The sequence below is a fragment of the Trichomycterus rosablanca genome, chromosome 5, assembly GCF_030014385.1.
Source record: "Trichomycterus rosablanca isolate fTriRos1 chromosome 5, fTriRos1.hap1, whole genome shotgun sequence".
In the NCBI taxonomy this organism is placed as follows: Eukaryota; Metazoa; Chordata; class Actinopteri; order Siluriformes; family Trichomycteridae; genus Trichomycterus; species Trichomycterus rosablanca.
The window spans coordinates 6,656,868-6,684,763 of record NC_085992.1 but is presented as its reverse complement, the minus strand read 5'-3'; the positions used below and the strand labels follow the sequence as shown (position 1 = coordinate 6,684,763).

Genomic DNA, 27,896 nt, shown 5'->3' with positions numbered 1-27,896 from the left:
CTGGTGCAATTATGACCTCTGCTGGCTGATTGATGGCGCCTGCACAGAGATGAGAAAAGAGTGCTGTCAGGGTGTGTCTCTCCGTACACAACTCTGAGCTGCACTGCACTCGTCAAAGTGTGGGTGATAAAATGCATACGACATGCTGCCCACGTGTCGGAGGGGGCGTAGGTTAGCTTCGTTCTCCTCGATCAGAGCAGGGATCGGCATTGGTGGAGAGGAAGCATGACGCAATCGGGCAATTGAACGCGCTAAAAAAAGGGAGAAAAAGTAGAAAATGTGAAAAGAAAAAAAAAAGAGGGCTGTATCTAATACACTTTCCCTTCAACACATGAATTATCCTACTGCTTCTTTTCTTAGCGACGGTGGGCTAGTGTGTTGGACCACTGCGCCATGTATGTGCCCTCGAAACTATAGACTAAGCTAGTTTAGTTTGCAAAATTTAAACCATGTTTGTTTTTATTCTTTTTCTCAACTGCACAGCAATGAAGTTTGATTTCAAATAAGGTTCTTGTGTTGTCACAGTCCAGCAATGATCCTGTTACAAATACTTTTGACTAATCAACAGTCTACACTGTTTCTCACTCTACTCATACAGCCCATTTTTGTACACTTGGTCCTGGGCCAGACATGGTGACCACACTTTTTAACCCCCCCCCTTTTTTCTCCCTTTCTAGTGCGTCCAATTGCCCGATTGCGTCATTCTTTCTCTCCACCAATGCCGATCCCCGCTCTGATTGAGGAAAACGAAGCTAACCCACGCCCCCTCCGACACGTGGGCAGCATGCCGTATGAATCTTATCACCCACACTTTGACGAGTGCGATGCAGCTCAGCACTGTGTACGGAGAGACACACCCTGACAGCACTCTTTTCTCATCTCTGTGCAGACGCCATCAATCAGCCAGCAGAGGTCGCAATTGCATTAGTTATGAAAGGCCATAGCTGAACAACAGGCCAATCGTTGTTCATGTGGCTGCTCAGCCTAGCCGGCAGGCAGAGCCGAAATACTCTGGTTCCAGTGTGTGTTTTTACCGCTGCGCCACCTGAGCGGCATGGTGACCAAATTTAACTTGGGTACAGTACGGGTCACTTGACAATGGAAAGAATAAATAAATAAGAATAAATGCAGGATGACAGATTTAAAAATCTACCGTACTGGAAAATAAACATAAATAGCCTCCCTGCTCACTCATTGTCTTCTAGGTTTGATATGTATTCAAGCACTTTCTGTCAGTGGTGGAAAGTAACCAAGTGATGTGCCACATTTACAGAATATTTTTAATTTAGGATGGCACCAATTTCTTATGCCTGTCATTCTATCATTCTTAAAAGTTGGAGAATCTGATTTCTGGCTTTTAAACTCCACTGCATTGTTCACCCACAACACACACAGTTCACATAGTGAAACCTCACAAAAAAATTCTAAAGACAGTGAATGACTGACCTTGGCCCAAACACCAGCACAGATGGAAAAGCTTAGTGTGAACACTACGGGCATTAAGGTTTGAATCCCTCTTTTTTCTTTGCAGTCATATTTTCTCAGTGTTTTTGTTCCATCTTCTTCTAAGGTCAAGCTCTAATTCCTTTGAATAAAATGTAAAAACAACACCATCAATGTCACCCATGTATCTCACCTCTTCTGGTTCAGAGAGGTTTACCGCTCCCAACACCACTCCAACACTTCTGGAGTTTATTTTGCCTACACCTGACCCCAGCAGTGATCTGTGGCCAAATTTAGTTTGGAGTGTTGCCACCTTAGGGAGAGCTGTGGGTGTCATTAATCAGGAGAAGTGCTTTACTCTCAGGATCCGGGTCAGGTAGAGAGAAGTGAGGAGAGTGAGGAGAGTGATTGTACAGGATTATGCACATGCTGAGTTATCAGCTTCCAGACGGCCCGTTTCTCTGAAGCTCCAAACAAACTCCTGAATTTCTCTAAATCATGTTTTTCACTGTTCTCCTTAAAAGAACTCGGGTCAGGCATGGCCATCAGCGAGATCAGTTCCTGTGACTGAGGATGAAGATAAAGGCTTTGCAAAAACGGGCTGCGGAACGAGAGGGAAGTCAAAAGCACAAGAGCAAGTAAGGGACACACACAAATACACCGATTAGCCATAACATTAAAACCAGTTCCTTGTTCCTACACACATTGTCCACTTTATCAGCTCCACTTACCATATAGAAGCACTTTGTAGTTCTACAATTACTGACTGTAGTCCATCCGTTTCTCTGCATGCTTTGTTAGCCCCCTTTCATGCTGTTCTTCAATGGTCAGGACCCCCACAGAGCAGGTATTATTTAGGTGGTGGATCATTCTCAGCACTGCAGTGACACTGACATGGTGGTGGTGTGTTAGTGTGTGTTGTGCTGGTATGAGTGGATGAGACACAGCAGCGCAGTACAATGCCCAGGTCTGACCTAAATAATACCTGCTCTGTGGGGGTCCTGACCATTGAAGAACAGGGTGAAAGCAGGCTAAAAAAGCATGCAGAGAAACAGATGGACTACAGTCAGTAATTGCAGAACTACAAAGTGCTTCTATATGGTAAGTGGAGCTGATAAAATGGACAGTGAGTGTAGAAACAAGGAACTGGTTTTAATGTTATGGCTGATTAGAATATATATATATATATATACACATACACTTATATACATGTTGGTTAAATGTAATTGACAGTATTAAAAGTATGCACATACACCCATCAGACATAACATTATGACCACCTTTCTAATATTGCGTTGGTCCCCCTTTTGCTGCCAGAACAGCCCTGCAACTGTGATGCGCTGTGTATTCTGATAAAGGTGTCTGCTAAATGCTGAAAATGTAAATACACTTAAAAGTATGTGAACACCCTTTTTAAGTTTTTACGCCGGATGCCCTTCCTGACACAACCCTCCCTATTTATCCGGGCTTGGGACCGGCACTACACTGCACTGGTTTATGCATCCTAGCGGCTAGGTAACTATAGGACAATGCAGTGTCTCCAATTAGCCTTGCTACATGTTTTTGGACTGTGGGAGGAAACCGGAGCACCCGCAGGAAACCCATGCGGACACGGGGAGAACATGCAATCTCCCCACAGAAAGGACCAGGACCGCCCCACCTGGGGATTGAACCCAGGACCTTCTTGCTGTGAGGCGACAGTGCTACCCACTTAGCTGTGCCGCCCACATCTGTTGCTAACTGGTGTATGAAATTATCATAAATACATAAAATCAAACAATTTTGTTATTGCTAAAACCTGGCAACCCTAGCTAAGCAAAGATCCTAAAAGCTAAGAATGCTGACAGGCATCATAAGGCGAAAAGTAAACATGGAAGCATTATAGTGTGATTAGTTTCATTTGTTTAGATTAGGATTGTATGTAAACAGAGCAATACATTTTATTATTATTTATTATTTTTTTAATAGAAACCACATAAGAGTAATTTAGCAGCTAACACACGTGCAAGAACTAGGCCTGTGGTCCATTACTGTGAAGATGATGAGGATGAAGATGAGGATGTTAACGAGGATGTTAACCCCTTGCCTCCAAGAGTCCATCCCAAAACACGAGAGGGCCAAAAACGGAGGCAGAGACGTGAACAAGTATGAAAATAAGTTTTATTAATTTGGAAGAATTGCACATTTGGAATGTATATTTATGTGGTCATTTGGGCCAGATTAATACAACACCAGCCAAGTATCTCTGTCATGGAAAAATGCAACACATGCTGTGTCTTTATCTTGCTGAAAAAGTCAGCTCCAGTATACAGGCCGAAGAGAACAGAAGCCCGACAGTCCATGAAGAATCAACAAAGTCAACTTTACTACAGGTTCAGCCCGGAAGACCACTGTGCAAGAGCTAGTGATGAGGAGGAGGAGGAGGATTTCTGGGACTACAGACACTGGGAGGAGGAGGAGGACAATAAAGAAAACTTGAAAAACAAGCCTGATATGCAGCGGAGCTTTAGAATGTATGTCGGCATCGTTGTCACATCATTGGTCTTGTTCTGGTTGGTTTTAATGAACTTTTAATACACAATGTTTAGTTTCAAATCTAAACATGTAGCAGTAAAATGAAGTCTTTGTAGCGAGGTGATCATGGTTTTTGTACGGCCATTTTCACTGTGATTGGCTGAAAAAAAGTTTTTAAGATGTTTAAGTCACATTTAAAAATCTGTATTACACAGTTTGTATTGTATTTTCATGGCAGATTTATGACAAACAGTAGATCATGAGAAGTCATGTGTCAAGAAGTAATACCTTGCTGCAGTAAGGACATTCTCCAAACACGGTGTTAAAGCTCTGGCGACTGCTGGGCAAACCTCTCAGCCACTGAGATACAAGAATCATGTTTAGTTTTTTAATAGAAACACAATTCTTAGAGTACACTGATCAGCCATAACATTAACACCACCTCCTTGTTTCTACACTCACTGTCCATTTTATCAGCTCCACTTACCATATAGAAGCACTTTGTAATTCTACAATTACTGACTAGTTTATCTGTTTCTCTACATGCTTTGTTAGCCCCCTGTCATGCCGTTCTTCAATGGTCAGGACCACCACAGAGCAGGTATTGTTTAGGTGGTGGATCATTCTCAGCACTGCAGTGACACCGACATGGTGACAACTCAAACAGCAGCAATAGATGAGCGATCGTCTCTGACTTTACATCTACAAGGTGGATCAACTAAGTAGGAGTGTCTAATATAGTGGACAGTGAGTGGACACGGTATTTAAAAACTCAGTGTCACTGCAGGGCTGAGAATGATCCACCACCCAAATAATACCTGATCTGTGGTGGTCCTGTGGGGGTCCTGACCATTGAAGAACAGGGTGAAAGCAGGCTAAAAAGGTATGTAGAGAAACAGATGGACTACAGTCAGTAATTGTAGAAATGCAAAGTGCTTCTATATGGTAAGTGGAGCTAATAAAAGAGACAGTGAGTGTAGAAACAAGGAGGTGGTTTTAATGTTATGGCTGATCACTTTATATCATACATATTTTCTCTGATAATATGCAGTATTATTAATTAATAAAACTAATTTGAGATGTAAAGTTATATAAAATGCTCATTTGTTGACCGTAATCTTAAGCAGTGTTAATAAGAGGAGATACCGGGGGTCTGCCGGCACCCTCAACTTAAACATTTATGTTTTTAAAGTTTTAGAAGTATTAGATTAAAGGGCAGATGAACAAAATGACATTGCTGCAACAGGTATAAATGTATTTTATTGGTTGATTAACAAAAGCCTGAATTAAAAAGCTGCTTTGAGTTTTGTGTCAGTTATTTGCGATTACACTTTGTGGTTTACACGTTGCATGGGAGAGAATTTTGGCTGTACTAGTTAAACTATAGGGTGGCACGGTGGGTAGCACTGTCGCGTCACAGCAAGAAGGACCTGGGTTCGATCCCCAGGCGGGGTGGTCCGGGTCATTTCTGTGTGGAGTTTGCATGTTCTCCCCGTGTCTGCATGGGTTTCCTCCCACAGTCCAAAAACATGCAGTCACTCTATAGGTGAATGGGTGTGTGTATGTGTGTCTGCCCTGCGATGGACTGGCACACCGCCCAGGGTGTTACTGTGTGCCTTGCGCCTATTGAAAAGATGGGACAGGCTCCAGCACACACCCCCTGCGAGCCTAATTGGATAAGCGGTTAAGAGAGCGAGTGAGTAGTTGAACTATAGCATTGTGATTCCCCCCACAACAGTGTTTTAAGATGCTAAGCATTAAGCAATGGAGTCTGACATGTTGTCATTTGTGAACATTAAACATTACGTGGGCTGAAAGGGTAATTTGGGTGTGTCTATAACAGGAGGAGGAATTTAAACGTCAGTCTGGACCTGTGTTTTACAAGTGCCTTCTTATCAAGCTTATAATGCACTCGCTTTGTTGACGCTTTATATTAATTGTGTTTTTTTAGAAATGTACAATTCGTTTGCAAAATAAAAAAAACACATATTTTTTGCAATAAGTTTTGGTGTGTGTATTTCAGTAATATGTTTTATTTTTTAATTAGTAAGTAAGGGTGGCACGGTGGGTAGCACTGTCGCCTCACAGCAAGAAAGTCCTGGGTTTGATTTCCAGGTGGAGTAGTCCAGGTCCTTTCTGTGTGGAGTTTGCATGTTCTCCCCGTGGGTTTCCTCCCACAGTTCAAAGACGTACAAGTGACGAGGTGAATTGGAGATACAAAATTGTCCATGACTGTGTTTGACATTAATCTTGAACTGATAAATCTTGTGTAATGAGTATCTACCATTTCTGTCATGAACGTAACCAAAGTGTGTAAAACATTCAGTGTATTCACCTCATAGAGACAGGCCTGGTGAAACGGCTGGCCGCAGCGTGGGTCATTGCACACCTGATCTGGAATGGCAGAGTCCAGCCGATAGGAATAGCAAATGCCGCACTCCATACTGAAACTCTAAATTCAAACAACGATCATATTAATAACAAAGGTCATATTAAAGCTATTTGACAACAAAATCTAAGTGTTAGATATTTTAAGTGTCCATATGCATATGGTGCTGGACTTTTCGACCGTTAAGCTGGGCATACCATTTTACAGTCTGTTTCTGCAGATAAAGCTAACCACAGAGCTGTTCTGATCTGGTGTAGTTGCTGTTTTGAATGTCCTTTTTCCTCTCACTTCCTCTAACTAAACGTTAAGCCTATTCCAGACAACTCTGATTTTGTCTCTCGTCTGAGCGTTTTCCCCATACGGGATTCATGGAGTTCTTCCTCTCCTGATCTATGTCTATAGAAAAGACGTCTGTGTCGTGACTTTAAGCTGCATCTAACAGTAAGATTGGACGGAAAAGCATCCAAAACCATTGTTTCCATCTTCTAGTCCAGACCTGGCCCACATGAGGTCAGTGGCAATTAAAAATCGGACGTGAATAAATGTACATCACACACGCAATACAACAGGATTGTTTTTGACAGGAGCGCTATGTCTTTACATTTCTATTAGTTTTGTTTTACGTGTGTATGAGTGTATCCAGCTTCACCGTAATGTGTCGGCAAACAGAACTGAATGTGATTGACGGTCAAGTTTTTAACAAGACATGGACTTCTGAAGTATTTATTTATTAAGTCAGATTTAAAGCTGTTTAATAAGGATCACAATTTAGGCTTTAAATCGCTGTTACGCTACTAAACAGAGAAATACAAGAACATGAACGATGCGGAGCGTCACACCCGAAACTTCGCTAACTAAACTGCAAAAGCAACAAGGACTTTTTATAAAGTTTAACACATCCAGAACTGGAGAACTTTAACACATCCAGAACTGAAGCAGTCAGGACCAGCTTTGTGATTTTAAAAAGAATATCCAACAATAACAAAGGACTGAAAAAACAGCAAATGAGGTTATTAGACTCCAAACTAAATAGCAAAAGAACTTTGTATAAAGTTTAAAAACCTGCACATTTTTGTTCACATTTGTTTTTGAGAAATTAGTTGATGTTTTTTCTCTGCCTACTTCTCATTTTCTGATTGTAACATCTAAACAGTAACATTATCAGAACTGTACAATTTACTGCTTTTTATAAAGAGCTAAAATTAATATTAAGCAGAATTAAGTTCACCTTATTGGTCTGGCCCTCCACTCCACAACAGTCCCAGTTTCTTATGTGGCCCCTTGGAAAATTTAATTGCCCACCCCTGTTCTAGTCTCTTTCATAGCTGTTCAGGTTTAAGACATGATCAAAAAACACCACCCATATAAAATCTACATCTCCTTATGCTCCGTTCTGTCTCATTTCTCTTGTCTTGCTTGCTGACAGGCTGTAAATGCATGGAGGTTCATATTTGTTTCCGCTGGGTGAAAGGACTCAGGTGGGCTTATCAACCATGTGTACACTTGACCTCCACTTCACAGAATCCTCCTCCTTAGCAAGATGGCAAACTGAGTCTGGAGAGCTTTTATATATCTTCCCCTCATTTTTCCCTTTTTTCTCTTCTCCTCTCCACTCCACTGTGTTTGCATATTGCTTTTTTGATAATTAGAGGGTTTTTTTTTTCCCAAGCAATCCATTAAAAGGATGGCAGGTAAAATTTAAACATCTGGTCAAGTAAACTTTCCGCTCCTTAGAATGTTAATGATGGCCAAGCATTAATCAGCGGTGCGGGCTGTGAATAAACACGGCGCCCTTTCAACCCGCCAGCCGTCACACGCGTACGTCGGGGAGAAAAAGATAATTTGTGGATCTATGATTAAACAGCTCTTGATAGTGCTGAAGATTCTAGCACCTTTGTTATTGTAATGATCTTATCTGTAAACAACCCAATTACAGCAATTCTGTATGCACCTCTACAGAAAAATAAAAAAAAATCTCACAAACCTCAAATGTGACTGAACGGTGCAACTAATTACAAGTGATGGTGTGACATGAAAATATGCAACGTACAGATTTTTCGTGGGTGGTAGGCGATGGGAATTCGATCTCCATAACATCTTTCATATTTTGCAGGACACTGCAGGCAGGATTCCTGAGAGAAAGGAAAATGAGACATTTATTATTTATTTGTAAACAGAGTTGTGGAAGTAATTTAATGATTTAATGATTAGTGAGACACATTAAAGGGGAAAAATAAATGTGTGAATGATGTCGGGTCACTACAAGCCACCAGAACAGCTTAAGTGTGTCTTGACATAGATACTCCCAAGTTTTTGAAACTATAGGGCACTCGGGTGGATAGAGGTCCCTGCTCAGGCTGGTTCCTTTCAAGGTTTCCTCCTGTAATTAAAGGGAGTTTTTCCTTGCCACTGTTGCCATTGGCTTGCTTAACAGGGTTTTTTGGTCTGTTGGTAATGGATTCTGTGAAGTTGCTTTGAGACAATGTCTACTGTAAAAAGTGCTATACAAATAAATCGACTTGACTTTTGCATTCTAACACAGTGGTCCCCAACCACCGGGCCACAGACCAGTACCGGGTCATTTATTACAGACTCTCTTTTAATCCGTCTGTTCCTCTTGAAGCGTTTGACACGTACCTATTTCAGTCATGTGGTACCAAAAAATTAAGCCCACAAGCTAGCAAAATTAAGCAAAAAATGAACTCAGGGTTTGGTTCCCACTGATTTTCCATCATTGGTGAGTAGTATTGTATAGTATTGTTATGCACTTTAGGGGTTTTTATTATGCGCATTGAATAATTTTATTTTAAGTTTTCCCACCCCGCCACTCCATGAAATTATATCTTATATGAAACCGGTCCGTGGTGCAAAAAAGGTTGGGGACTGCTGTTCTAACATGCTACACGAACACTGCTGACATCTCATGCTCAATTGGCTGTGCCTGAGCAAGGGCGGTCGACAGTTTTGTTGTTATACTCTTGCAAACTCTGCTGTCTGGTCAAGACGTCTGTACAAGTGACTTAGATCAATTCGCTATTGCTGTCCTGATATAAAATAGAGGTCAACTCAGCGTTTTATGTATTGCATGTTTTTAATTGCTTAATTGATTCATGCAACACACGTTTGGAAGCATAGGGTATATGAAATATATACACTGATCAGCCATAACATTAAAACCACCTCCTTGTTTCCTCACTCACTGTCCATTTTATCAGCTCCACTTACCATATAGGAGCGCTTTGTAGGTCTACAATTACTGACTGTAGTCCATCTGTTTCTCTACATACCTTTTTAACCTGCTTTCACCCTGTTCTTCAATAGTCAGGACCACCACAGAGCAGGTATTATTTAGGTGGTGGATGATTCTTAGCACTGCAGTGACACTGACATGGTGGTGGTGTGTTAGTGTGTGTTGTGCTGGTATGAGTGGATCAGACACAGCAGCACTGATGGAGATTTCAGACCTCACTGTCACTGCAGGACTGAAAATAGTCCACCAACCAAAAATATCTAGCCAACAGTGCCCCGTGGGCAGCGTCCTGTGACCACTGATGAAGGTCTAGAAGATGACCAACTCAAACAGCAGCAATAGATGAGCGATCGTCTCTGACTTTAAAAGGTGGACCAACTAGGTAGGAGTGTTTAATAGAGTGGACAGTGAGTGGACACGGTATTTAAAAACTCCAGCAGCGCTGCTGTGTCTGATCCACTCATACCAGCACAACACACACTAACACACCACCACCATGTCAGTGTCACTGCAGTGCTGAGAATGATCCACCACCTAAATAACACCTGCTCTGTGGTGGTCCTGACCATTGAGGAACAGGGTGAAAGCAGGCTAAAAAGTATGTAGAGAAACAGATGGACTACAGTCAGTAATTGTAGAACTAGAAAGTGCTTCTATATGGTAAGTGGAGCTGATAAAATGGACAGTGAGTGTAGAAACAAGGAGGTGGTTTTAATGTTATGGCTGATCAGTGTATATATGCACTTCAAATATGTGTGTCAGCATTTTTATACAATATACAATAAGAGATCCTGGACTGTTCGGCAGCAGAACTATTTTATTAAGAAATTGGTGTCCCCAGTTTCCGAATGTTTACAGAATGTTAAAAGGAGAAGCAATGGCAACAATCTTTTGTTACAATAAAGTCAGTGGGCATAAAAGGTTGAGAACCCCTGCATTAAAACATTTCTTATGTATTTTTTGTCAGTGAAGAAAATCTGCAATCAGGACAAAGAAGTGAGTAATTACAGTCTACTTACCATAAATGCATGTTAGCGTTCAGCTTATTCCTCAGGGGGGTTACCACTGCAAAGTACAAGCAAAATAAATTATTTTACTACTACTTTAAAACCCCATGTACAAAATCCACTGATAAACCAAAACATTAAGACCACCTCTAAAAAACGTGCTTGGCAATGACTCCGGAACAGTTGTGCACATCAGAGAATGTGATGGTAGCTCCTCGTAGTACATGTTCTGAATGCAGCATATATGCAGCAAAATACTAATGACTAGTGACTAATAAAAGCCAGACTGTTATGGCCTGATATCTGGGTTGAAGAATCTCCAAAAAGCAAGGGATGCTCAACGTCAGTGACCCAAACAGGGACAAGCCACAAACTGCCCACAGGTTGTTGGGCATCCAAGGTTTGTTGATGCCACAGGACGTGAACATATGGCTTCTGGGACAGACCGACAGAAGATCTGCTGTAGTTCAAATTGCAGATAATTTACTGGTGATGAGATGAATCTATCTATGTATAGGGCTGTGTAATTGCCAATGCCAACTCCTGTCCACTGTCACAAGCACCTACCATGGTCATACAGGCATCAGAACAGGACATCAGAGCAAGAGAAGAAAATCGACTGGTCTGATGAATCCTGTTTTATTTAAGGTTATGTGGACAGCTGATCCACCTTGCAACATAATGTCCTGATACCAAATACCAAGACACCTTCAGACCTGTTTTGACAGCATATTAAGTGAATAGTCCTGATGTTTTGGCTCGCCCGTGTATACTGTATAATAGTTATTTGTTTTTAATTATTTCTAGTTTGTTACAATGAACATCAATCAAGCAGAGAGTTAGTAAGCAAGCTTGAAGGAGTGCAGTATATCAAGGCAAGGCCTGTCTTCACCCGGTAATGTACCAGAGCAGTTTTAATTAACTGCCCCTAATCATTCATTCACTGCCCATCACCTGTTTGTAGTTCACTGATCGACAGCGCACAACAATACCGTTTCTTACCACTAATCTTTCTCAGCTTTTAGAAATGCCTCGGCAGAGCGGTACTGTCCTACTGTGACAAACATTTTGACAGCAAGGGAAATATTCAAATAATTCACATAAAATGCGCTCATCATTGCAGCTTCACCCCGAGAGATCAATCTATGAGGAATGCGAGTCGCTCGCTCTGTTTGTCATTTGTAAACGCAAAAAGCAATATTTCTGTCTGACCCCTCGCTCGGAGGGTCCGCGTCTGCCACCGTTTTGCCTATCGAAATGTGGATTTAATATCAATGAATAACATTGCTAGGCAACCAACAATATGTTCTGTGCACCACTGTCATCCACGCATGACCTCGGATTTAAAGAAACAATCACACGAGCTTAAATAGTGCAAACTGACCTCCGTTCTAGGAACATCTCTCCTGGAATCTGGAAGGACGTTACACTGCAGACATGCTGTAGCCTGTCAGACCGTATCAGCAATTTTGTTTTAAATGTAATATAACCCTCACGGGATGTACATTTCAGAAAAAGCTCAATTGAAAAGTAACTGATAAAATTGATGCATTTGGAGTTTTTTATATATACACTCATGTGGAATGCCATTCAAACAAACATGTTATTTAAACTGAATGAACAAATTTGGGTACATGCGGAGAAATTAATGGAAACAAACGTCACTCAGTTGTACATTCATCACTATTTTTGTAGTGGCTGCACAATCAAAATCTCAAGAGATGACAAACCTTACCTTGAGGTGTCATGTATGTCAAATTTTTACTTAAACTCTACCCAGAAACTTACACGACAGTCATAAAGCAGCAAAAATTTAACTAAGGAGTATTTTTGTATCTTTATGTACAACCCCAAATCAGAAAAAAGTTGGGACGGCATGGAAAAAGCAAATAATAAAAAACACATTTCTTACATTTACTTTGACGTTTATTTGATTGCAGACAGGATGTTTGTTTGTTTATTAGGATTTTGACGTCATGTTTTACACTTTGGTTACATTCATGACAGGAACGGTTGTTACTCATTACACAAGATTCATCAGTTCACAAGATTATATCAAACACAGTCTTGGACAATTTTGTATCTCCAGTTCACCTCACTTGCACATTTTTGGACTGTGGGAGGAAACCCACGCAGACACGGGGAGAACATGCAAACTCCACACAGCAAGGACCCAGACCGCCCCACCTGGGGATCGAACCCAGGACCTTCTTGCTGTGAGGCGACAGTGCTACCCACTTAGCCACCGTGCCGCCCCAGTCATTAAATTACACTAATAATATTGAATGATAGAATAAATTGAAGCTACAACACACAGCACAGCCTACCTTAGCAGTTACCCGAGTCGTGTTTTTAGCTGCTTTAGACTTCGACCTCCTGGACATTTTGACTAACCGATTGTTAACTAAATTGCGGTAGGATTACTGGAACTACCTCATAGTGCAAATTAACCAGTAATCATGAGGCACTTGAACGCCACAAGTGTTAAATCACTAAACACAAACATTAAATTTAGAATTTCACAGTAAATTGCATATTACACTGGAAACGGCTTATTTTACACACCATGACATGATTTTTATGGTCAAGAATTAGGTAAGGCCTTAGTTATAATAGAAGTTGGAAAATTCCAGTGACATGTACTGGCCATTATTTGAAAACAACTCAGGATAATTATCAAAATTATAAAACAAAACTAAATCAATAAAAACAACAGCCATATACTCACCATGCTCAGCACCAAGCAAACAGCACTCCGGCAACATCTTAGGATGTCTGGGGTCGATCTCGACCTTTATAGAAACGTTGTTTCCTAAAGATACAAATTCAGCTTGGTTGCTGTCATATGGCACAGATTTTTTATAACAACTTACAAACATAAAAAATAGCATGACTGTACCAATGGCAATCCTCCTCATAGTGTCTGCTCTAGAGGGTTTTTCAGGTTCCAGAACCCAGGTGTGCTCATCTATTTCATCCATCACAGCCCAGAATTCTGCCAAGGCCTCCACAATCAGCAGGAACTGGCTATGGATGTGGGCTAGAGTGCTCTGCAGGAAACGGAGAGGATGGAATAACCAAGACTGGTGGAGACAACAATATGCTAAACAATAAGCAGGCTAAAAAGGTATGTAGAGAAACAGATGGGCTACAGTCAGTAATTGTAGAACTACAAAGTGCTTCTCTATGGTAAGTGGAGCTGATAAAATGGAGTGTAGAAACAAGGACATGGTTTTAATGTTCTGGCTAATCAGAGTATTGTAGACAAAATCTGGCTTATCAAAGGACTCTAAAACATTTTACTCAAGAACAGAGTAACTTTTAACCCAAATGAAGGAGGAAAATCCTACATCTCTAAAGTTACTCCAGCTTTCCATCAACTTGTCTCACAAACCACTGATTATAGCTCAAAATGCGAAACCCACAAATAATAATCCCGACTGGAGAAGGAAGGACATATCTCACGCATCAGCAATCAAGTGAATTTGAGCAAACGCTTTTGATCACTTCCCACCACAGTCAGCCCGTATAAAGACCTAAAATGCCGTTTTCTATGGTTTTACCATACTCAAACATGCTGGGCTCTTGTTTCTGTGGAGCGCTCTCAGCTGTGAGGCAGAGCAAACGCTTTAAGGACAGCAGATCATAAATCACAGCTGCTGACTGACAGCTGGTGGTGGTTGGCTCTTCTTCACTCTGTGCTGTCAATGTGAGTAAGCGCAGGTCGAGCGTGGCGATCTGTTCTAAGAATCGCACTCCCGGTGCCTTTTCCGTCTTTAATCTCAGCCCACCGAGAGCTTCGGTCTGGACACCAGATCCCTTCCAGTAAAGACTAAGACCCCTTTTTTTTGGACTCCACTGGAGCGCAGGCTGTTCTGCAAGAATGGAAAAATGAAACAAATGTTCTCATTCAGACGATTCGACAGGGAGTGAAGTCAGAACAGCAATACTACAAAACTACCACCCAACTGCTGATATTCTGAAACTATTTTAATCTGTGTTTAACTGTCATTCATCAACATGTTGGTCTACTGTCACCTGAGTTCCACTATTCCATTTATCTACACTGAGATACTGTGTTCATGAAACCTAGGAATGTTTTGCCTCAATGTTTGCCATGTTACACCTTTTGGACCTGTTTTAGGTCCACAAAACAGACAGCAGTACAATACCAAAGATTCAGCTTCAGTGTGGATATTAAAAGCTCCCAAATAACCTTTTGACCACACAAGTAAGTTGTTTGGGTAGTGCACTTCCTTTCCTTTAAAAGTACATGTAGACTAGGATCCAGTTGTACACAAGTATATACACCGACCAGGCATAACATTATGACCACTGACAGGTCGGCATATTCGGCAGCAAGTGAACATTTTATCCTCAAAGTTGATGTTAGAAGCAGAAAAAAATGGACAAGCGTGAGGATTTGAAGGAGTTTGACAAGGACCAAATTGTGATGGCTAGATGACTGGGTCAGAGCATCTCCAAAACTGCAGCTCTTGTGGGGTGTTCCCGGTCTGCAGTGGTCAGTATCTATCAAAAGTGGTCCAAGGAGGGAACAGTGGTAAACCAATGACAGGGTCATGGGCGGCCAAGGCTCATTGATGCACGTGGGGAGCAAAGGCTGGCCCGTGTGGTCCGATCCAACAGACGAGCTACTGTAGCTCAAACTGCTGAAGAAGTTAAAGGTGGTTCTGACAGAAAAGTGTCCGAATACACAGAGCATCACAGTTTGTTGCATATGGGGCTGCATAGTCGCAGACCAGTCAGTTAGGAAGGTGGTCATAATGTTATGCCTAATCGGTGTATCTTTGACTGTTGTGCATGTTGCATGTTTTAATAATGTTTAAGACACGAGACTGTGAGGGCTATTCTAAAAGTGTCAGTTTGCATTTCTTTAAGTAGATCATTATGAATTTTGTCCTGTTTTGTGGCCTCGCCCCTGCCTACTTCAGTGAATTTCTTCACCCTTTTACTGTCTCTACCGTTCTCTTAGACCCTCTGGCATGGGCCTGTTTTAGCTGTCCCCTGTTTTAGACTTGCATCTGTAGGACTGTTTCAAAGGATCCAGACTCTGGAACCCTATTCCACAATCTTTTTGCGACTGTTCCTCCATCTCTTCCTTCAAAAATCTGCATTTATTATGCATTATTCTTCTTATGTTTTAGCTATGTTAGCAATGTGTTTTCTCTGTAATGTTTTCCATGTAATGTGTGCTTGGGTATGTGAAAGGAGCTACAAAAATGAAACTTTTATTAGTATTATTAAAATAGCCACATCATTTGTATAAATAAATAGTATTACAGATCCACATGTGTAATATGCAGTGTCACTAAACAGCAACTAACAACAACTACAGATTAAGACTAGGAATGCAAAAACCTGTTGACGTAAACAGTTTAAATTTGTTTCAGTGAAATTGTATTATTAGTGTGGTTAGTACAACATAATATTTAATATGCGTTCGTGTCTATGTATGGCTGTTTTCCGTTACAAACCTAAATTATATAAGAATGAATAACTTTGTGCATGGATATGTTTAAAATGATAATTTAGTTACACACATAAGCACATCAGAGCAGGAGTGACTGTCTAATTCTCAATAAAAATATACTAGATTTTAAATGGACAAACATTAAGAGAAACAATAGCAATCTGACAATTGTAAACATAAGTGAAGGGTAAATGATAAATCTTACTTATCAGGAGCCTCATTTTGCTCCTTTGTTATTCATCTGACCACAAAAAGCTGCCAATTTAGGACGATTTTCAAAAAGAGATAGAGCCATATTTTGGGACACAATTTCATGCAACACTTTCTCTTTTGTCCCATAATTCTGAGCTTGTGTTGATTGTGTCCGTGATTCTCAGACACATGTCTATACATGTTAAATTACAGGGAGGGAAAATGAATACAGTCTGGGTAAAGCATGTAATTGGGCAAAACAAACTGAAAGCTTAGTGACTTCATGTTAAGTGAGACAGATTTAAACATCCCACCTCCACACACATGAAAAGATTAAAGATTAAAAATAACACACACCAAACACACCAATAAATATGTCAGACAAATAATACTGACTTTACGTTAACAGAGAATAATGACTTGGTGTAAGTTAAGATAAAGGATAGAGATGCTGGCAGAGCACATTGCTGCAAGTGAGCCACACAAGAAAAGAAAAGCATCCTGGCACTGAGAGAAAATGAACCAGAAATGATGGGTCACTATGCCAGCAGAGTGCACACAATTTAGCATTGCACAGGTGCAAAACCCTTCGCAATTACTTTCAAATTAATGCCAGTTGCACGATTACAGTTATGCTTTTAAATGAATATATGGTCTGGGTAAAAACGTCTTTTGTAATTGAAGTTTTACTGGAAAAAAGCCTAAAACACAGAAAGGCACAATAGATATGTTTCATGAGGTGAATCTGCTCGCCGCACTGTTAACTATTCCAATTAAGTCTTTGTGTGTAATGGTCAACAATGCATATTCATCAAGTCAGTAATAAAGAAAACAAGCATGCGTGAATAGATAAGTAAGATAGAAAAGAGATGAGAACTCTTCTCAAACCCTTAATGAGTCTTCTTCAAACCTTACAAAAGCAAGACTAAGCTAAAACAAAGAACTTGTATATGTGCTGCTATGAACATGACATATTTTTCCTCTTGCAGATTTGCTAAATTCAGCTTAGAGGAGAAAGCAGAGATCTGAATTATTCTTTTAATTGTCTTGAACTGTTTTTAGAAAGGTCTTGGCTCGTAACCATTGGCTACAGTGTTCTTCACACATCAGTTATACTTGGACATTGTATAAGAAGATAAAACTTTGAAATGTTAAAAGGTTTTTCATTATTCTGATTTAAAAAGGTAATAAAGGTGAAGCATGAGAGAAATTAAGCAGCGACCCTACTAAATACATCTAATACTGCAAAACAGAGTAATAAGAAGGTTAGGGCATCATGTGCATGATGATTAGGCCCTTAGATGACATTGCATGAGAAACTGTCAGGCTACTGTAATAAATATAACCACATGGGTTCAGGAGTACTTCAGAAAACTGTTGTAAATGCACTAAGAAAAAATGTTAAATCCTTAAAAAAGTGTTCCTAGCCAAAGAGGCTAAGAAGATCTGCTTCACTCAGTACTGTGAGAGAAGTAATACTGAAGAAATAGTAAACAACTATATATTTTTTTTCTATTTATGTATGCATTTTCTCTCATTTTTCTCCTGATTTAGCGTAGTCAATTTGTCTTCCACTGCTGGGACCCTTGAAGAGCCCTTAGCCGTCACTTTCTTTTCACCCATGCACTCTGCACAGGCTCCTTTATCTGCTAACCAGGGTCATTGCACAGCATTAGAAGACCCCACCCACATAGTCTGGTCATCCCACCCTAGCAGACACGGTAGGCAATTAGTGTCTGCCGCAGGCACTGCCGATTATGCCTGCTAGATGGCGCCCAGCCGACCGGTGGCAACCCTGAGTCTCAAGCCGAGGAGTTGAGAATCTTGGCGCTGGTGTGCTAGCGGAACATCCCGCTGAGCCACCTGGGTGCTAAACAAATATGTTTTAACAACAACAGTTATATATCATTATCATATCATATCATAATTTCATTGTTTTTACTAACCACTGTACAGTGACTGAAAGCAAGTGACTAAACCCAGGGTTCGAATCCCCAGCAATGATATTGTTTACATACAGAGATGACTGGGTATATGAGTGGAATATGGCAGAGGCATTCCCCCTCAACCATAATGATATTAATAATAATAACAATTATAATAACAGTGCCACTACTCATTACTGCTGGGTTCCAGGGTTCGAATTTCCAGCAGTGATATTGTTTACGTACAGACATGACTAGCTATGTCCAGGCAGGACCCCCCCTCCCCCCAGACATAATAATAATAATAATAATAATAATAAAGGAATAATGAGTTTAGGGGAAATTGTTGGTCTATTTTTTGTGATATACTTAAAGATCATGTTCACGATTCCAGCACATTTTGTGTGCACTCAGCTTTGATAGGTCTGATTAATAAGTCTGCACGTTAATGGCAGGGTGGCTGACTGAGCCGAGTTCCTGCAGAGCCACACCTGCACTGCTGTGGCTGCCACCATGCAGGATACCCAGAAGAGCCAAATCCTCTGAGCACTCCCGTATATCTATCATAGACACACATTACGGTCTCGCAAAAACACACAGTATGATCATTCATTTAACTTAGCCTGACAGCTAGATGGGAAGATTTTCCTTTTTCACCGAACAGAGGGGATACATCAAGACTTCAGCATCACAGCAGGGCAGCACCGAGCAGAAGGTGCTGAGCTGGACTTCTCTGTCAGAACCGTGTACCAATGCCATGCTGTACACTGAGCAGCAGCATCCAGCCAGCAAACGCTCTCTAAGCTTCACACAAACTACAATACTGCAGGACCCACACGTACTGCCTGATTATAAAACCTGATTACGAGTGTGAGGATGACAATCCATTTCATTTCCTTCCTCTGTTTAATCAGTCTCATAAAAAGAAACAGAAAGTTGATTGCTACACGTTCTCTTTTTGGATACGCGGATGTTTTATTTGTTTTTAATCCCTCATCTAATCACGGTCCTCTCGTTTCGTCTGGCACACTTTAAGCCACTGAGAGCTGTAACTTCAAGAACAAAGCAATACTGCTGGAGGAAACACCTTTCATCACTGACACAAACGTGTCTTCAAATGCCAACCTTGTAGTAATTAGCACCATTGTGCTGGCATTGTTGAGTAGAAAGAGGCCAATTAGAAAAGTCTCTGTAGAATTCGGAGGGGTGCGGCTAGGCTGCGGAGCTGGAGCCTCGCCGCAACAAATCAAAAGCCGACGCATCTTAGGGATCCTGTTTGTGAACAAAGCCGAGCGTACCTGAGGAGTCCATGTGATGGCCAATGGGATGGGCAGGTCAGCCGAGCATTCGGGAGCTTCAGCTGGGTACTAAAAAAAGAAAAAAGAAAAGAAAATAAGTAAATAGATCAACAGCATTATTGTTTATTTTCCTCTAACGCACAATATTTCAAGCGACCCACATTTTGTCTATGATTTTTACCGTGACCCAGGCAACACATCAAAACGCATTAAATTCATCGAAACAAAACACAAATCAAAATACTTAATTTTAATAATTTTATTATGAATACAATTGGTGGCAATCTGGTCCCACTGTGGTTTACAAGGTGTAACGTAAAGTCTTCGCAAGAGTGCGTTAGTGTATAAGTTCATTTCTTTTTTATGTGCCAGCTAAAATCTGTTTATTTAATTGTTACTATTGTTCCCTGCGACCCATTTTATTTGGCTCACAACCCACCCAAGGGTCACGACCCAGGGTTTGAAAAATATGATTTATTAGGATTTTAATGTCATGTTTTTACACAGTTGGTCACACTCATGACAAACGATAGTTATTCATTACACAAGATTCATCAGTTCACAAGTCATGGACAATTTTGTATCTTCTGTTCACCTCACTTGTATGTCTTTGGACTGCGGGAGGAAACCGGAGCACCCAGAGGATATCCACACAGATACAATGAGAACATGCAAACTCCACACAGAAAGGACCTGGACCGCCCCACCCGGGGGATCAAACCCAGGACCTTCTTGCTGTGAGGAGACAGTGCTACCCACTGAGCCACCATGCCGTCCCGGGTTTGAAAAACCCTGCTCTAACGGACCTATGAAGGCTAAACTGTAAGGATATCTTCATGTAGACAGGAATAGTGCAATGTATTTCAACAATACATAAGTGAAATGATAAGGAAATTAAACAGGGTTCTCTTATGTTTCTGACTATATGAACAATCAGAACCTCAGAAAAGAAGAGCGGCCTAGATAAGGAAGCATGTACGGATGAGAGATTGACGTCCTTTTAGTTTCCATACTAAAAAAAGAGAGAATAATCAATATGTTTGTGTATTTGAGTCACATCTGCAGTGACTCGAATGCAATAAAGCAGCTGTAAGTCTTTCTTGTCACCATTTTACTATGTTTACCATCAATCCCTGTTGCCTGCACAACCCCTTTATTGACAGAGAGGGCAGCAGGCTAGCACAGGCCTCATTTAAAAGGTGCAAAGCTGCGAGCCACTTCTTTTTACCAGACAGTGGCCAAATCTTAGAGTAAGCCTTAACACAGAAAATCATGCTATGCTTTCTCTATTACTCTACTGCCTGTGTCTGTCGATAGGAGTCGTCAATATTAAAGCTTGACCAATATTTAACCAAGACATGAAATGTCATATCAAATTGTCATATCTAGCTATATACCAATCATTTAAACAGGGAGGTGCTGGAGTCCCTCTGGTCAGAGCATGAACAGATAAAGTAGGGTCATCACTGCTATTTTCAAGCCTCAACAAACAAGTAAGTGTACGAGGTCCCTCATGCAGTGCTGAACATTATCAGAACCCTGCATGGTGCCAGCGACCTGCCACTGGCACTTCTGCCCCATAATGGCTTCACTCCAGATCCACCTTAACAATGTTCTCAATATCTCCAACAGGAACTCCAACTGGAAGCTACAGTACATCTTGCAAAGCTTAATTTTCTGCTCCTGCTGCAGCCACTGTAATCACTTTATAGAGATCACTCACGGTTTTATCTCTGCCTCTGCACATCTGACCTCCTATCTGCTTAAAGGGAAGTTACAATCTCAGCTCTGCATCTGCGTAAAACACCTTACATGCACAGAGCCTCACGACCATGTACTTAAAGATCTCTAACTGTAAATAAAGTAAAATGTATTAGTATTTACCAGACTATGATTGTGGATAGTTTTGTGTTTGACTCTATATTCTGTAATTAGCTTAGATTTTAATAGATACACACTTAAAACTCTTAAGTTAAGCCAAGACTAAGCAGAGATAGAACAAAGTGCCATGTTATCTACCTTAGACTTGAGTTTGACTGTGCAGACGTGCTGGCGATGACTGGAATCCTCACCCTTCAGCTTAAGTGTGTGGAAGTCGGTATCAATAAAAAGCAACCTGCAAAACAAGTCAATACAATCACACAAATAACAGGAACTGCATCTCTGGTAGTGTGGGTGTAGTGTTGGGATGGATGGAAGGATAGAGGACTAGATACATTTAGTGAAATATATGGTGAAATACAAGTATACAGACACTTGACCATGTTATATCACCCAATTATCCGTGTTTTAACCTTGGGGTTGTAACACTGTCACTTCTGAGATCAAAATGGAATCGCAGCCTTCTGAAAGGTTTAAGTTGAACCTTATTTACATGACTTGGATAGTTCTTAAATTTGGAGATGATGTACATATCAGCTATGTGAAATGCTCCTGGTTTGCCACCTCTCTTTGCTTTTCCTGGTTGTAGTCAATTTAAAAGTCTTTCTCGTCATGAAGCAAAATCCAAAGTGGCAGCTATACTTATTAGAACGAAGCTGACCAGGTTAATAACTCTACATTAACATTAGCAGAAAATGTAAAATAATAATAATAAATTATAAAAAAAATAATTCTGCTTATAACTGTATGTGGTTTGTTACATGTTTATTTGAATACTGCAAGCTACTGTAATTTCATTGTTATTTTATGTCTAAGTATCACCGAGTTAAATGTAATTCTCTTTTATTTTCAATTCTGTATGTTATTAAACAATTGTATTAACTCATTCACTAATAGCACCATTCAACATACCAGCACATGTAATCAGAATGTCTTTACTCTTGAAATGCGTTTGCTTCTCATTTGGCAAAAGAATAAACCAATAAACTCAGTTTCATGAGCCGATGCTTTGAAACACAATGCCTCAAACAATTTGGTAATGTCCACCAAACACAAATTCTTTTCCAAGCAAGTGTGTCATTCTGCTCTTCTGCATTCCACAGAGATCCCCAAGCCAAGTATCAAGCCTTGCTGGTATTCACTTCAGATGATTGAAACAGCTTGACAGCTTGATGGCTTGCTGTGAGGATTGATGAGAACATTACATTTGCAACTACGAAATCAGCCCAGCTCATAAACATTGAGGAACATTTGTGTGTGCATACAAACAGGCCACAGACGAACATACAGCAGTAAAATCAGGCCCCCAAAAAATGTCATTTAACAATATAAGCTGTGATATTGTCAAGGCTGCTGTTACAAATTGTTGCACCAGGCTTTAAAAGGCAGGCTGCTGAAAACAGTAAATGTTATTCCATTTGCACAGGTGCCACCATCGTGTTTTAAAATATAAGTAGTAGCTAGATGTAGATGGCGAGAGGGATAGCCAATAGGAAACATTTTCAGGTGTCATTATCCTAGCGGGGTGTTAAAAGACTACAAAGAAAGCCTCCATTTCTATTCTTTATAAATGTACAAGCTGTGACAAGCTCTCACAATGACCCTGGTACAAAAAATGTCAAAAGAGAGAAAGAAAAATAAGCAGATTCCTCAAATCAAACTTGCCAAAAATAGCTAGTATACCACATGTTCATTTTAGACACTAATTCATACACTTACTGCACAGTCTACACTGCATCATACTTAAAAGAATCTAACTGCCTTAACTCATCATGATGAGATGATGGTTTTTCTTAATTCTTGAAACTTTTGGGCTATTTTGAGGATAGTAAAGAACTGACCCCATCTTTACAGCAATTAACATTTAATGTGCCTTCTTCAAGGCAACTAAAACTCATTAAAATGACCAGGTTCTGCAGCACTTCCACTTTGCCTGAACCAATCAGAGTTCACAGCCATGCCAGACTTGAGGCTATTAGCACTGATACAAATTAAAGATCTTAATTAATCTCAAGTGCATTTACAGATAGAGTTGCCATATAATACTTCTAAATGTAATTCAGGCCTAAAAGGTGCAGCTTGTCACATCTTACCCCTATAACTTCAACATTTTTTCCATTAAGCCTGAAAGTGGCTTCCCAAATAGACCAATTTGCATGTACTAATATCATAATTATATCTCTGACTGTTAAGAGAAAGAAGTAAGATTTCTGACTAAATTACTGACTGACATATGAACGTACAACCATTTACTGGCTTTTACAGTTACAATTAGAAATATTAAACCCCCTCACCTTAAAAAAGTATTATGGTGACGTGTATAAAATCTAAGAAAAATATGCAAGTAGTTTCAGTATGAATATTTATTTATACATAACAGCAATTTTAAGTTAAAATCTAGTCAAGAAAAAATGTATTATTTAATCCCCAGCCTTTGTTGGAATGTCCATTTCGGAATTGCTAACAATATTCTGATGCCTCCTGTGGAATCTTCACCCATTCTTCTTGTACAAAAGCTTCCAGCTCATTAATATTTGATAGCTTTTTACTTTAATTGCTCTTTTAAAATCATACCAAAATTTAGTAATAAATAGAAATATATTCTAAATTCTTTGGGAGTTGAATATTTCCTATTGCAATTGTATGTAGGCAAAACCAAATTTTTACCTTTCATTTAGACTCTGTGTACACATTGGATTAAGAAGTGTTTTTGGTTTTCAGATTTGGATTAAGATTTTACTTGACGTACATAGCAAAGAGTACATGTACTCAAGTCCCATTGTGAGTGTATTACAATCAGATCACATTCAGTAGCGGTCAAAAATGGGAAGTCCAGAGTGGCAAGTAAAAAAGAACATACATATGCTATCATAATAGCTGCTTAGATTCTGCTACAATGAGGTTATCCCATGAACTGCTAGTGGTTAAGTCAGGGTCTAGGAATACAGACTAACCTACATTTGTAAAAACTCAAATTCCCTACAAAGCCTAACCAATCTTATACCAAATATAGTTAACATAATATTAGAATTAACAAAACATTTTAATATAAACATTATTTTATATAACACCTTCCAAATGGCAGCTTGTTTCATTTTATTTTTCATATCATTTTTATTAACAGCTTTTTTCTTGGTCAGGATTACAGCAAGCCCAGCCTGTGAAAGTCAGGAATACCCTGAACAGGGTACCAATCCATTGTAGGAATAGCTCTGCTATTTAAACCCAGATCACAGCAATGGTAGACTCGTGTCTAGCCCACGTTACAGGGAATTCACATTATCAGAACCATCATCAGGGCCTTGAAATGTTTTGATTTAAAAAGGTTGTACACAACACATTTTTCAGACAGTTTTAGCATTCCGTACACTGATTTAGTCCTGGCCAAAGGCAAAATACGTTATATGGGCACACATGATTTTTATGAGTTTTACAGAGTGGCCGTGTCAGATTTCCACAAGACATGAACATAACTTCTGATATCTGACAGTGTGTAGTATGCTGGCTGTGACTGGTGAGAAACCATTTACACTGTAGCTAATAGAAATAAAAGAGAAATGATGTATGGGGTAAGTATGAGGTTTGTTTCTGGGTCATCGGTTTAATGGTTCTTGCTCAGTAGAGAAGTGACCGAGTAGGCTGCTGATAATAAACTAGAAAAACTCAACTACTAAACTTTAACTTTTACTTGTTTTCAATTCCTTTTATATTAATGCAGTTAATTGGGTAAATTCAAACACTAATGGGTGGTGCAAACATATACTACAGCAAAAATTTACAAAAAAAGAGAAAGTAACCAGTTGTGAGTGTCCAGTCATGCAACTATCTGTTTGTTTTTAAAAGTGTTTGAGCTGATAATAAAAGCAGAAAATTATGAAATTAACATACATATCCCATCCAAGACTGTCAATCTCAGTAATAAGCCTGGAATAAAACTGAGGTGGTGGGAAAGACTGCCATCCCGCCTGGTTCTTTAATGCCACTTCCTGCCAAAGGTAAAACAAACCGACAAAATCTTTTAATATGCAGTGCTACAAACATGGAGCCTATTTGAAATCTATGCATTACAAATCTACATGATTAACATAAATATAGAATGTTATTTAAAACATTACCAGTATTGTCCTCAGCTCCAAAATAAAACTAACCAAATCTGAAGAATGTTGCAACCTCTGTAAATAAAAAGAACAAAATAAATACAATATACAATATTCAGTTTATTCGTGAGACTAAATGAGTCTAAATGTAGCAGATATGTGGACTTTACAGGTAAACAAAGGGACTGTGACTACAGAAAAACCAACAGATACGCATTCTAGTACTAAGCACTTACCTGTTTTAAAATGTGCTGATAATTTTTCAGCAGTTGTTTCATCTCCCAGGAACAGTGCAATCTGCAAAGTAAAATCCTTGTAACGGAACCAGAAAAGCAGTAGTAGCAATCTTATAAAACTTAATTCGATTCAACATTATCATTCATACTTTGCCTGTTTCAGCTGATGATCTGGAGGCAAAGTTATTCTTAACCTGAAGTCCTTTTCCTGTCAAACAATAAAATATTCTTACTATTACAGATAGTCAAATTCCCCAGAAAATGTCACCCAAAGCCATTAACACAACAACAAATTGCACAAGGATATATTCTACAATCTTGAAAAGGCTTGTTCTGCCCATAAGGCAACATTTTGCTAAGTAAAATCTATAGCAGTAGACTGTAAATAATAATAGTGAGTGCTAACAGGGCAAGAAAGTGACCACCACTGGCAAATTGTATGCACTGTGCCCATGTCAGAGGCTAGTCTACGGCTCTCGGATGTTAGTTATTGGGTGGTGCAAGCAGCAGCAATGTAGCAGTTAGGAATTCGAAATAACTTATAGAATTGGGGATAGAAAAATAGAAAGGAGGGTGATTAATAATAATAATGATATAGAAAAAGTGTGATTTGTAGTTTAGAAAGTTCAATGACATTTCACTTTGTAGCAGGACCTCTTGACTATAGTTGGTGACTTTTATGCAGGTCAACTTGCCATTTATAATCAATAATAATTCCTAACTAGGAATGAGGAGGCCATGTCAAGTCTAATGACAGTATAGATCTTTCTACATCACCAAAAAGAATCAATAATAATCTAATCTGCTGTATGTACATACACTATATGATCAAAAGTGTTTGGACACCTGACCATGACCTTGGTGGACATCTCATTAAAATAGTGACCTTCTCAGCTGTAACAACAGTCACTTAAAAACTATGTATGTGGGAATTTGTGCCCATTTAGTCAAAAGAGCATTTGTGGGCACCCAGGTGGCGCAGCGGAATATGCCGCTAACACACCAGCGCCGAGATTTTGAACTCCTCGGTTCGAAACTCGGCGTTGCCACCGGCCGGCTGGGCGTCATCTAGCGGGCATAATTGGCAGTGCCTGCAGCAGACACATCTCTGCTAGGGCGGGATGACGGGACTATGTGGGTGGGGTCTTCCAACGCTGTGTAAGGACCCTGACTGGCAGACTAAGAGGCACCTGTGCAGAGTGCATGGGTAAAAAAAGAGTTCGGCTAAGGGCTGCGTGCAGGTCGGAAAAGACGTGAGCAGCAATATACACACTCCGACTGCAATCAGGGATCCCGGGGAAGAAAATGGGGGAAAATGCATAAATAAAATAGAAAAAAGAGCATTTGTAAGGCTGGGCACTGATGTTGGTCAAGAAAGCCTCAATTGACATTCCAATTCATCCCAAAGCTGTTTAATGGGGCTAAGATTAGGGCTCTGTGCAGGCCACTGGAGTTTTATTAAACTTCTCAGGGGCACAGTCATGCTGGAACAAGACAGGACCTTCCCTAAACTGTTGCTGCAAAGTCTGAAAAGTCGTTTATATAACTGATTTATTACAACTGAATTGAAAATTAGGAGGTAAGTCCCAATACTTTTGTTTATATAGTGTTTTTTGCTCCAGTACATTTAAAAAAACTCAAAGTAATATAGTTTTAAATCAGCAAAGTCATGTTTGTGTTCCAATTATTTAGGAAAAATATAGAAAAGTTATTAAAAAAAGATAACAGAAAGATCATTAAAATGGAAAGTTTACTTCACTAGGAACCACTTGAATATAACTACAATGTAACTTACCTGTACTGAGATGAAACCGTCGTAAATAGTTTTCTCCTTATCAAGTGCAACTAGTAACGGACTTACTTTAAACAAACTATCAGCCATGGTGACAACAAAGATTCACAAACGTTGTCCTATTATTATTAATTATTAAATGTTAACGCTAGCTTGCTAAACACGCAGCTACTGCTGTGACCGGCTATCTCACATTGTGCTAAGCTAACAGGCTGACGACTCCTGACACTTCCATCCACTAGAGAGCTAAAGCAACTTCTCTAATCATAATAATAATAAACTGTGAGTATAAAGTAAAACTAAAACATTTACACTGGTTTACGACCAGGTGTGAACGTTTACTGAACGAGTCTGTGCGGAAGCGATAAGTTACAGCAGCGT

At 39.9% G+C, this 27,896-nt stretch overlaps 2 protein-coding genes across 3 annotated transcripts in view; one reads left to right on the top strand and one right to left on the bottom strand.

Moving 5' to 3' along the window:
* Nucleotides 1–3,606, top strand: part of vrk2 (VRK serine/threonine kinase 2) — a 23,412-nt gene extending 19,806 nt beyond the window's left edge. Inside the window, exons 11-12 of the mRNA XM_062995583.1 lie at nt 1,968–2,081; nt 3,412–3,606. Coding sequence (XP_062851653.1) covers nt 1,968–2,081; nt 3,412–3,594 — 297 coding nt within the window. The 3' untranslated portion in view covers nt 3,595–3,606. The remainder of the gene's footprint in view (nt 1–1,967; nt 2,082–3,411) is intronic.
* On the bottom strand, nt 3,587–27,896 carry fancl (FA complementation group L). 2 transcript variants are annotated; one of them, XM_062995581.1, is made up of 14 exons: nt 27,519–27,896; nt 25,873–25,931; nt 25,724–25,784; nt 25,506–25,562; nt 25,279–25,376; nt 21,529–21,625; nt 19,510–19,578; nt 13,503–13,653; nt 13,332–13,415; nt 10,616–10,661; nt 8,397–8,478; nt 6,293–6,409; nt 4,246–4,317; nt 3,587–4,117 (listed from the first exon to the last, which is right to left on the bottom strand). In XM_062995581.1, the coding sequence occupies exons 1-14, from the start codon at nt 27,603–27,605 to the stop codon at nt 4,082–4,084; spliced, it is 1,116 nt and encodes a 371-aa protein (XP_062851651.1). In that variant the 5' UTR covers nt 27,606–27,896; the 3' UTR covers nt 3,587–4,081. The 2 variants fall into 2 exon arrangements, with proteins under 2 accessions (XP_062851651.1, XP_062851652.1); XM_062995582.1 differs by having other exon boundaries at nt 25,539–25,562.